Below are 12,915 nucleotides of genomic sequence, written 5' to 3' on the forward strand. Positions count from 1 at the left end.
ATCTTCAGCATCACATTTCCTCTTGTGATTGTATTATGCAATACACTTAGCATTGCACAGTTCTTGTCGGCACTTCTTGTGCACATTCTGTCCAGGTACTGTACTGGTATCCACACCTCTTTGTTCACTGGCTCCCTGGATCCCGTCACATCCTTTTTGGGTGAGAGTAGCATTTTCTTGGTCTTTGGATATGACTTTAGCAGAGGGCACATTGGGGTACATCCATCTTTACTTAACCTGAAATTAGGAGGAACTTGAAAATGAAACCAAATGCACTCAAAAAATTTATTGACAAACCTTTGCCAGTCTCATATCCAATAAAAGAGTAAAGATTTTTTTTTAAAATGGCCACCATTTTGAAATTATGCAAAATGAAAATGAAGAAATGGTAACAGGATGTAAATACAATGTCCGCCATTTTGAAATCATGCTAAGAAATGAGTCGATAACGTAAATACTGTTATAATAAAATTTCTTGACCCCCAAAACATGGGTGTAGACACCAGAATTAAGTCTCTACCTATCCTAGGTTCTGATTGCCTAAAAAGACCAAATCTAATACGGCGCCAAGCCATGATGGTATTCGAAACCGGTACTTGTGTCCTAACGCCATTACTTCTGGCGTTTGGGTTTGAATCGGCAGCGCTTCCTGGGAGAAGTCCCATTCGCTGTCTGGGCTGCGTGTAGAGGGGGCAAGGGTCCTGAGCTGATGATGAGTCCTAACCAGCCTGACTGTGTCAGGATCACCAAAACCCTCTTTACTGCATTTTTAAAATTTTAATCTGTACCTAATAATAATAATAATAATTCTGGAGAAAATACTCTGAAAAAAACCTGTTTCAGATCTCTCAAGATGAAAAATATATTGTTCAATGTTCTGAACATAGTGTGTTGTAAAAGTGTATGTTCTGAAGCAGTGACAGAACAAGTATCCTGTCTCTGAAACACATCCCAGAACTGCACTTGTTGTCCTTCTGGTGGTGACTGATGACACTACAGAAGTAAACTGACGAGTAGTCAAAGCTGGTGATCATATTGACTTCAAAAATAAACAGAAAAGATATCTGTAGAATAGTGATCACATTCAGTCGTTAAATACTGTTTTCTTCTTCGTCAGTTCTCCTGATTCAATAAAACGCCCCAAACATATTTTGTTTTTCAAGTTCCATAATCCTATTTTAGCAATCCCACCATCGCGGCCCGTTCCGACTTTCTCAGCCTGACACGCCCGATAACGACCTTTAAATCCAGAATGCACATACTATAGTAAGTAGTTACACAGTACTCGCAGGTCAGTGTGTTGTGGTTTCGGAATGGATGTATCATATGTCATTGCGATATGGTTTCTCTTGTTGCAGTGCAGGCTAAGCCTCGGTAAGTAGGAATTATATAATAATGTAAGCAATGTTTTCACTCTGGCTCCGTCCTTCCTACATCTGATGCACATGTAAATAAGTGCGTATGTGTTTACGTTCGTCACACGTACGGTGAGGGATGCAAATCTATGTCTTATTATCCTTCTGTATAATCAATAAACGTACATTACCATATGGGGTAACTTTACTTCGCAAATCTAGAATATTTGCTGTCCAATAAAATAGCCCTGTGGTGCCTTGTTTAGGCTTATGTAGTTCGCGTTAAAATAAACATATATTCTAATCTCTTTCCTACGAAAGAATCCGAGACAAACTGAAGCCGTAATTTCAAGAAACCAGCGCGGGCGAATAAGGATCAGCTTACACTAGGCTCGAGGTCGATGAAAAGGTGGTCACTTAGTGCAGGAAAACGGCCCACACAAGCAATTGTAGGATGACAGTTATACTCTGAAGATTTAATATGATTATGTTATTAGGAAGAGAGTGACGTGACCTAATGGATCTTGTTTAACGAAAAACAACAAGCCTGTTAATATCGGTGTCTGGACCAGAAAAACTAAAACGCCTGGTATCATCATTATTGTACAGTGATTCATAATCTCACGCTTATTATATTCTAGGTATCGTATAATGGATTCTGCTTTGGGCAGATATAGGATTTTTTTTTTTCCTGTCGGACTTTAACTGACCGTGTGTCCGCATGTTACAACTTGTCTGCATGTAAACTACCAATCAGACTGCTCATTTTCTTTACAAGATTTTCGACTTAGAGGAAATACCAAAATAATAGCTACAAAAGTCTGTCCGCTTCTCATTCTCAAATATTAATGCTCTCCCTCCATGTTGGTTTTGAAAGGTGACGTTGGTAGACTTTTCTTTGCAACAACCCAGAAAGCGGAAGGGTTTGAGTATTTCTGCCTGAGCATGTGACAGGTTTGTCCCCAGACTTTATGGTAACTCCCGACCAATATTACCAGACATTGTAATATTACCAGACACTGTACCTAAGACAGTTGGTGTCACACAAGAAGGACAAGCCTCTCCTTCTTTATACTCGCATGCCGGGCTTTAAACCCAAGACCAATTAACCTGCAGATCCACAGCTATCATACCTCCACACACAAAAGTATGTTCTCTGAAATCATTTTACGTTCTGTTTGTTTGATCGCCTTTTGAAATAGTTCAAATACATTAATATGCATCACCTGGATCCTCAAACCGATAATAAAAGCAATATGTTAATCCGCAAATTAAACATATTTTCCATTGATTAAATGGGAATGTATATCAAGGTTTGCGTTGTTGTGAAAATCGCTGGCTCCTTCTTGTTGAAAACCCCCATGGCACTGTGATTCCTAACTCACATACAGTTGAATGCTTGCATTGTTGAAGCGCCACTGCGAACACGACAGATAAGGCAAACACAACCTGTATGACGGATAGACGAATTAGTTTGTTCAAGATACGTACGAACACAGGCAGCACTGTTTTGTGTGGGATAATTGTTTGAGGCTGCATAAAGGGTTATTACATCGTTATTATTTGTAAATGTTGTGATCTCGTGATCACTGAGCACATGCAGTGAACAGTTTAGAAGCAGAGTTATAAAACACTGAGTCACACTTAATTTTTCTTCTCGGACATAGGGGCGGTCGGGTAGCCTAGTGGTTAAGGCGTTCGCTCGTCACGCCAAAGACCCGGGTTCGATTCCCGACATAGGTACAATGCGTGAAGCCCATTTCTGGTGTCCCCCGCCGTGATATTGCTGGAATATTGCTAAAAGCGGCGTAAAACCATACTCACTCACTCACTCACTCTTCTCGGACATAACCCCAATCTGATTTTTTCTCTATGATATAAGTCCACAAAAATGTTTCCCCAGTCAGACATAGCCACTCCATTCGGACATTTCCCGATAAGGACGTACCCCAATGCGAACATGGCTACCATTTGATCTCAACACAACACTGACATTTCCCCACTCGGACATAACTCAACACTGACATTTCCCAACTGAGACACAACTCCACACTAACATGTCCCCACTCGGACATAACTCCACACTGACATTTCCCCACTAGGACATAACTCCACACTGACATTTCCCCACTTGGACATAACCCTACACTGACATGTCCCCACTCGGACATAACTCCACACTGACATGTCCCCACTCGGACATAACTCCACACTGACATTTCCCCACTCGGACATAACTCCACACTGACATATCCCCACTCGCACATGACCCCCACACTGACATTTCCCACTGGAACATTACCCTACACTGACATTTCCCAGTCGGACATAACTCGACACTGACATTTATCAACCCGGACATAACTCCACACTGCGCTTTCCCTACTCAAACATAACCCCACACTGACATTTCCCAAGTGACACACAACTCGAAACTGACATTTCGGTATGACTGAACAGTTGACACTGCATCCTGCCTAACTTACTCTGTGTTGTCTTTTCAAGAAAAAAACCAACTTAATACGCAAGACGAACCTTTCGGTATTAATCAGATTGAACGAGTTTCTGCCCCCCAGCAAACATGTTGGAGACGGATAGTTGACGATGTTTCTGCCGCCTAGCAAACATGTTGGAGACAGATAGTTAACGATGCTTCTGCCGCCTAGCAAACATGTTGGAGACGGATAGTTAACGATGTTTCTGCCGCCCAGCAAACATGTTGGAGACGGATAGTTGACGATGTTTCTGCCGCCTAGCTAACATGTTGGAGACGGATAGTTGACGATGTTTCTGCCGCCCAGCAAACATGTTGGAGACGGATAGTTGACGATGTTTCTGCCGCCCAGCAAACATGTTGGAGAAGAACAGTTGACGATGTTTCTGCCGCCCAGCAAATTTGTCTGAATGGGGAAACGTTTGTGTGGAGTTATGTCATGTGTAGCATTAAACCCAACTTACTCGCTAACTGTTGTCAACAGAACCATCTCCATTTGCAGTTGATGTACTCACATTATGCTAATGTAAGAAATCAGCATGCACGAGGAGTGACCTGTGTCAGTGCAGAAGAAACAAGTTTGCATGGAGGAAGAAGTTTGTGAAAATGCCAAGGATGCATGATTGGATAAACTTGATTGCTCAAGTTTGATACTCAACGTGTAGAAATGAATAGTGTTGTAGGAGCATTGCAAATGCTTTGTCTTTGATCGTTGATTGATACTAAGAATGTTCAAGTGAAGAAAAGATATTTGTATTTTTGGAGTTGAAGATTTTTGCAGATGTAATTTTAAAGTTACAGCATAGAAAGTAAACATAAGCTGGTGGTCATCTTGGATTCCATCTTGGCAACCATTGTGGATTTAAATATTGCTAAAAGGTCATAGGAGGTCCCAACGAATATAATAGTACCAATAAGATACATTATAAACATTCTGTGGACTCGGGTGCAATATTACAACCTTGATTCCGACACAAATATCCCGGTTCAGAACGATTGAGTAAAGCTACAGGACCTTAATTTCACGATGAACGGACAGAGGCATGCGTTCATGGGCACGAAGTTTACGATCTGCACGATGTGCTTGAAAACCTTTGACGCGTTTTGATTGAGCTAAAGATCAATTGGACAGAGCCGGACTTTGCTCAAGTACATTTCACTGATGAATCCAGATGCTGTCCAGACTTCACAGATTGTCGTGCCTTTTAGCGTAGACAAGGAGAAAAAATTCAGGGTTCCAACGTAGCCAAAGACAGCGTTATGGAGAAGGCTCAGTCATCATTTGGAGTTGGATCAGTAGAGCTGGACAAACCGATCCCCATGTCCTATAGCAGGTTATGGTGAACCTTCATACAGTAAGGACCAAACATTGTATCGCAAGCTCCGACGTTCATACAGTTTGGCCGTCACTCTATGAAGGTTCATACTCCAATGAACTCACACAAAGTGAAAGTCAATCCTTAATTGAAAGAGCATTGGCTACCAGTAACGTCAGAACGGCCATGTCACTGTAGATACGTCGGGGGGGGGGGGGGGGGGGGGGGCACCCATGGGTATTCCGTGTTATAAAGTATAATGTCTCCATCATTCTGTTTGTTGAAAGAGGCCACTGAGTGGATCGGGTGGTCAGGCACGATGACTTGCTACCATCTTACCCCGTCGCTGCGGGACTCACTGGTCAGTCTGGTTCAGGTCAAAGTTCGATTATTTACATGCCGGCGTCAAATAACTGAAATATTGCTGAGTGCAGCGGTAGACAAATATACAGTCGTATGGAACAGTACTCGGTTTTTAAGAAGAGTAAAGGGTGATCATATCAGCACATGTGTGTCTATTTCTACGCGTCCCTAAGTAAAATGTGGTCCTTGGCCTTTTAGGTGAACAACTGATTTGCCTCTGCATGTGTTTGTGACGAGTGCCATGGGTTGGGGCAGGTTACTTTCACATTTTCGTAAACACCTGATATTATCACTATTTGATAGTGATTCATAAATACATGCTAGTAATGAATTCGGAACCGAACAATGGATTCTGATTTTAGCAGGCATGTCTTCTGATCATGGAATGATCTTGTCGCTTTTATATACTCAAGTCGGTATATGAGACAGGTCTACTTCGGAAAGCAAGCCCTGGTGTACGTATTTCCAATTTATGCTTATACATGTAACATGCAGCTACCTAGTGCGCTTTATGTGCAATATTGCATCCACGCGTGCCTGCGGTAGAAGAACGCCCTGGCTCTATGGGCTTACTTTAAGCGTAATTAATTATATAATATTATGCCCACCAAGTTTTACATATCTTTGAGATACCAGCACTTATGTGTTTAATCAGAACTTATTAATGACTAAATTAGGTTCCCATATAACGTCGCTCAAACACCAAGAGTGAACATTTGTATATGTCAGTTGTTAAGAACAAGTTAAGTAAAAACGAGCATGTCCGAGTAAGGTAAGTTTAAAATAGGTGTATATTATGTATTGCCAACACATCTGCACCACATTGCTCAGTGGCAGTAAACATACACTTCGCACATGACGATGTTTCGTTTTGCTGTTGTTATTGTTGGTTGTTTTAGTTTTATAAGTGTTTTTTTATGTTTTGTTTTTTGTTGTTGGTCAACAGTGTGGTAGACACCTTAAGTGTGTTCCTTTAGCATGCAGATCACTATGTCTTCGGGTGTGAACAGACCTTAGGCTGATTCAAATGATTCACCGTGGTATTGTTATATTTCATACTTCTGGTTGCGTTCACATTACAGGTGAGTGCCACTGCCGTATAAAAAGCCAGTGCGACCTTCACCAAACAATGTGTGAGTCGGGATGTGAGGCTGGATTCACGGGAAGTCGATGTCAGTATGGTAAGAATAATTTTACATAACCAGATCAACCACCATTTAGAGCGTCAGTTTACATTGGACAAGGGATGATAAGGAATCTTTTGGCCAACACGAACGCATAATGTAAGAAATGAGCAAAACGTTTAGAAATCATTTTGAAAGTTATCAGATATATTTAGATGAATGAATATTAGACTTATCAACACTTGTATGTTGTTTTTACTTAAAATAACGCCTTTTCTGATAAGCTGTTGGTGACCTGGTATCGTTGCTGTAATCTGTAGATGATTCTCACGTGGACATTAAAAGCACTGACAACCATTCGTGCTGTCTGGCCAGCATGCAGTCGTCCTAAAGCCTGGTTTCTCTGATTCTTCGTAAGTCTTGGCATGTCACTAGTAGCGATACAAGAATGTTGGATCCACGTATTGGCGTCCATTTTATCAGAAAAGGCACAAGGAAACGCAAGTGCATTTTGATTTTGACGTTTTGGCGACCAATATATGTACATTTGTGGCACTTTTGGTTCGTTAATACTAAATTTGGATACAGACCAATTTTAAAAAAGAGGTGTCTCCAAAAATGCATTGTTTTTACAGTGGGAAAAGTATTTTCATGAAGTGACGTTTCTTTTGCGGTTCAGCATTTATGGACATCGTTTAGGTCCAATTTGGAGGCAAGTTAACATACACGAGGAACAATATTTAAGGGAACCCCTGTCGTTCCAGATATAAAATGTAATGGCCAGCTTTGTTGCACCAGTCACTAAGCGGGCATAGCAAACTTTGGACATTTTACGTGTAGGGCTTGTCGTCCACGGTGATACGTCATGTTTTAATTACACGTGCCGGTTAACGTCACAACCACATGGTTCATTGATCGAGGACGACGAAGGAAAATATGCCTCCCAAAGTGTACGTCACAGAAAATGAAATAATGCGCATAATAGGCATGACTGAAGATGGCTAATCTCAGAATGCTTTTGTCAGACACTTAGGTAAATGTGTAAAAGTGTGACTTATGAAACAATATCGGCAAACGATTGGGGAAGATGGAAGACAACATGGAAAGATATTACCTGGCAGGATCAATATGGATGCACCAATGCTTTAAGGAAAAGATTCATTTCTGCACCAGTAATGAGGGACAACTTTGAGGCTGCCACGGGAAGCCGATTTTCGACGTCAGCGATACGAAACAGGTTGAAAACTGCAGGTTCTGAGTTCAAGACGTCCTTCCAGAGGAATGTGCATGACTGTGGTACACACGTGCCTCAGACAACAGTGTGCATGGCGTTTGGAGGTCGTCAACGGTGGACTTGGAGACACGCCATGTTTTTTCGATGAATTGATGTTCGGTTTACGCGTTACAAATGGTAGAGGACGTGTTTGGAGACAGCGTGGAGAGAGGAACTATCCGGCAACAGTCGAAGAGTACTTTATGTACAGTGGTGGCAGCATGGTCTGAGCTGGCATCCTATATGACAACAGGACGGATTGGAAGATCGTGCAAGTGAACTTGATCATCAACATTATGTGGACCACGTTTTATGTCCAGTGGTCATACCATTTGACAAGCCCGTTGGTCAGAAGTCTGAGATCCAGGATGACAACTCAGAGCTAGTGCTGCAGTCGACTGACTGAGGCAGGAAGGTGTCGCAACATTGCTCTTGCCAGCCAAATCTCCAGACATGTCACCGATTAAACACCAACATGTATGGGATGTTCTAGGCTGAAGAGCGAGCGTTACAAGCTTGTTCTGGTCCTGTCGCAGACATGTTCTGTGGGAAAGATGTTGGGAGAAACAGCTAGTTGTGTTCTAGTTCATAGCAACGCAAGTGTTGCTAAAACGTTCTCCCGGACACCTGTACACCCTTGCACGACCATGAGAGCTGTCCAGATGAAACCTGGACTCTGTGAACAGCATACTCTCCAAGACTTGTCTTCCGAACTTCAGATGCTGTCTACATCAAACAATGCCTGCATGACGGAGACGTGGAAGGAAACTTGAGCGTATTGTTGGATATCGGTGCCGGATCCTGTGATGTACGGCTCTACCACTGATTGGTCAACCCAGGAATTGTCCAAGCTGTTTATGAGGGAGTTTGGTATTGATTCCGAAGCTCCACAACCATATGACTGTCTTGTTAACGTGACGTCAGCCTCAATGTTGCCATGCTGTAGATTTGTTGTGCCATTCCAGTTTGCATACCTACTTCGCGTAGACGTGGAGCGTTATTTATAATTAACTAAAAGTGTCCCTAAAAGAGTACCTAATTGTTATCAGAGCACCTAATAGCTAATAAATCATTACATGCTGTTCATATTACAAAATCACCTGTGTGAGTTATCTTCGTGAATGTATATTGAAACTGCATTGTAAACCCCTCCAGGAAGTGAAAGCGGGATATAGGAATGGGAGCCGTCCGCCCTTCGGTCATTCCGTTCAAATCGTCACGTTTGACGATTTTTAATAATTTTGATTATTCTGGTTTCCATGGAAACAAGTTGGTCTTTGAAGGTGTACAGACCTGGGGATGAATTGGTTTCTTTTTCCAATCAGGGCATTTGATATTTTTCATTTTTCCGTTTTTCATGAAATATGTCCGACTTAGTGAATTTTGGTGTGATGTTTCTCTGAAACATTTTCTGCTTGGTAAATATTCCTTTGCAACATTTTGTATGGGTAATAATTCTTGATTACATACACCTCCAACTATCAGTCATTTTATAACAAATCATGGTATAAGCTCAGATGGACACCAGAACACCACATCTTGTTTATTGGATTGGTATACCCGCCCCAAATCAAATCAAATCATCCGAGCAGTTTTAGACCAAGTGTCACCGTCCCTGCACAAGATCTCTACATTCGAGTCTTTCATCTACGTCATCGACATACTACTGCCACCGGGACTGTAGGACATATGCCTGGTTTGAGGAGGATATGGGCCCAAACAAACATGAATCATCTGAGAGAGGTGAGAATTAAACCCAGAAGTCCAGTATGTGTCCCTGTATTGAAATGATTGCATCGACGGGAACGTATGCGATGGACCAAAACCGTACAGGACTCTTGTGAAACTGGCGGCGAGTCTGGTTCAGTGATGAATCACGATTTCCTCTCCAGTGTCGAAATAAACGTTTTGCACCGAACTGCGTTCGACAGGTCCACAGCTTCGGTGTCGGACATTTGAAGCTATGGGGAGCCATATCCTTCACACGGAGATATGACTTGTTGGTGGTTGTTCAAGGGACTGTGACAGCAAATCGCTACATCTTCAATGTCACCTACTTCCGATTATCAACAACATAGGGAGTTGTTTCAACATGACAACTATGCACCGTACACAGCTCGTGTCACTGCTGACTTCCTTCATAATTCAAGCCTCAATTTCTTGCCACGGCCTTCCAGATATCCTGATCTTGACCCGATAGAGCATCTGTGGGATTAACTCGACAGACGTGTACGTCAACGACAACATACGCGACAGACACTTGGACAACTGGCCAAAGCGTTGAAGGAATAATGGAGAAGAATTAAAAGAAATATGCACTTTTAATGTACTCAGTAAAAAGTTCAAAGTTAGCCTATGCTTTTTTATTTTTAAGAATGCTTTTATAGGACTTATATTCAGGTATTAACATGCAGTGGCAATTGACCTTCAGTGAGTATGTCAGATTTGTGATAGAATATGCATGTAGGAGTGGATGACGATTTGCCTCCTCGTTATGTATGCCAGGGTGAAATATTTACATACTATGAAGTTAACAATGAAGAGGGGACACATAATATAGAAAATAAAAGTGTTCAAATGGATACATAGTTCTACTTCAAAGGTGCTGCCGTTGTTATTTGATTGTACCTCTTGCTTTCAGAAAACATACTTAGGGGGCACACCCTAGATCCATATAACCGAAAACTTGTGGATGGAAATATAATGACTTGTTCCTCCTACCACAGAATGATTTATGCAAGAGACATCAAATCTGCAGACAGAGTGAACACATTGAGGATTCGATATGCAGCAGGTAACACATGCCATTTATAACATTATCATAAAACATCAATTTCTAACACAACGTGATTGTATATGTTCTATCTGCGTCCCTGGGAAGTGCAAGATGAAACCGTAAATATTCGACTAAAGATTCAAAACGTGATACACAAAATCACGTATATATCAAAATGTCTGTTTACCAGTGAATAGTGAGTTTGCTTTGTGATTTTATCTTGCGTCTATGTATAGTATTGGCCCTTTATGCTATTATAAAATATCTATCTCAAATCAACTTTGTCTCTCTTAAACCATATTTGACGGGATGACAAAATCGAGGTAGAGAGGCAGTGAGAATAAGTGGTTGTTAGCTGGGCAGATTATTGAACAACCGTTAAAAAGGATGATACAAGCAACACAACTGGGATGTGTATTCTCATTGGAAAACGCGTTGGCCAATTAAAAATCCTAGATGGGCGCCATTTATGCCATTACATGTTTATCTCATGATACAGCTATCCGATTCTTGAGATCTAAAAGTGGTTTCACATGGTTCCTTTATGCTGTAGTCACGAAATTTTCTAGTTCAATAGTTGGTATCTTTCATAAAACACACGCAATAGTATTACAACTATTTTATCCAGAATGTACTGGAGGTACATGAAACACACCAAAATACAACAATTTGCATGTACTATATTCTTGTTGTCATTTGAGAAGGTTAGTTTGAGCATGAACAGATTCATAGAGCTGTGTAGTGGATAACATGTACACCCACAGTTCAGTTAAACGGGAAGCCACCGAACATAATTCACATTACTGTTGATGGCAAAAATGTATGGGAGGCTTTCAGCTATTGCCCCACAATAGAGTTCAAAATTAGATTCTCTGAACGACCCGATCAGTGTGAAAATATACAGCTCCATTGTCACGACAAGGTGCCAGAAATGAAATTGAAGACTCTGAAGATAAAGTCTGTTACCCAAATTTCGAAATTCAATAATCTACATATGATGCTGTCATCGGTTGTTATTTGAAGGGTTTGACGTTTCCTTGAAACAGAAACACTTGAAGCTGACAGGAAGGAGTCAGTGCATCTACTGCAAGGTTCCAATTGAGATCAGAGCCGCCATCTCGATGTGCAATCCCCCAAACACGAGTGAGTGAGTGAGTGAGTATGGTTTTACGTCGCTTTTAGCAATATTCCAGCAATATCACGGCGGGGGACACCAGAAATTGGCTTCACACATTGTACCCATGTCGGGAATCGAACCCGGGTCTTCGGCGTGACGAGCGATCGATTTAACCACTAGGCTACGCGACCGCCCCCAAACATAAGAACAAACACCTTTCTCATAGCAATCTGGCTGGTGCCACATGATCTGCTTGGCTAATGCATAAATTGGTGGTCTGCAACGCTAACAGGATGTTGGTCTGGATTTAAAAATATGACTGTATTTCCTATTTTGTCTTTCGCATGCTTGATGGTTGCAACAGGAGGGGCTTGGTCTTGAAGTAGGGTGCACGATGAGTAAGGGTGTTGTCGTCCTGAAACACAAAACGTCGACCCACGCGCCTTGCAAACGGGACAATAAAGGATGTCAGCATGTTGTGCCAATAGTAGTGTAATCCTTCCTTGCACAAAATTGAGATTGGTTCGTTCACTCATGGTGATACCACCCAACAACATAACCGATCCACTGCCAAATCTGTCACGAAGTCTCAGGTCGACATGGTTTGACCTTCACTTCGACGTCGACCGATACGACCACGCCTACCAAGGAAGTGAAAAGTGAATCAGGGCCCATAATCAGGCACAACACGCGATGAGCTGCATGTAGACGATTTCTGATTCGTAACTCGTCCTCCATTAGCCTGAAGAATGTTTGCAACATTTTTATTGGCCGTTTGAGCTCGATTTCGTGATCGATTTCGTGTCGGGTCAAACGATACCGTACTCTTGTTGTTGACCTGGAACGCCTTGAACGGGATCGACCTTCGATCGATTGGTGGCGAATCAGATCTACGAAACATTGAATGTTTAACTCAAACTATCATCATACGTTAACACTTATGCACATTATTGGCATGTGGTTAATCGCTAGTGTTAATTTGAAAGTAATAAAAAACACATTTATTATGATTCAGTGCTAAAAGATTGATACTCAACAAACAGTCAGCAAAGTGTACACAAATCACAAATAGAAAAAAGATAACGCCACGTAACTTG

At 41.7% G+C, this 12,915-nt stretch overlaps 1 protein-coding gene across 1 annotated transcript in view; it reads left to right on the plus strand.

Moving 5' to 3' along the window:
* Window positions 1-1,292: 1,292 nt before the first annotated feature.
* LOC139479181 (protein draper-like) overlaps window positions 1,293-12,915 on the plus strand; it is a 44,218-nt gene continuing 32,595 nt past the window's right edge. Inside the window, exons 1-3 of the mRNA XM_071261986.1 lie at window positions 1,293-1,374; window positions 6,611-6,709; window positions 10,567-10,719. Of these exons, the coding sequence (XP_071118087.1) occupies window positions 1,314-1,374; window positions 6,611-6,709; window positions 10,567-10,719 (313 nt within the window). The 5' untranslated portion in view covers window positions 1,293-1,313. The remainder of the gene's footprint in view (window positions 1,375-6,610; window positions 6,710-10,566; window positions 10,720-12,915) is intronic.

The sequence above is a fragment of the Haliotis cracherodii genome, unplaced genomic scaffold (genome assembly GCF_022045235.1).
Source record: "Haliotis cracherodii isolate W230 unplaced genomic scaffold, xgHalCrac1.p SCAF_4, whole genome shotgun sequence".
Classification (NCBI taxonomy): domain Eukaryota; kingdom Metazoa; phylum Mollusca; class Gastropoda; order Lepetellida; family Haliotidae; genus Haliotis; species Haliotis cracherodii.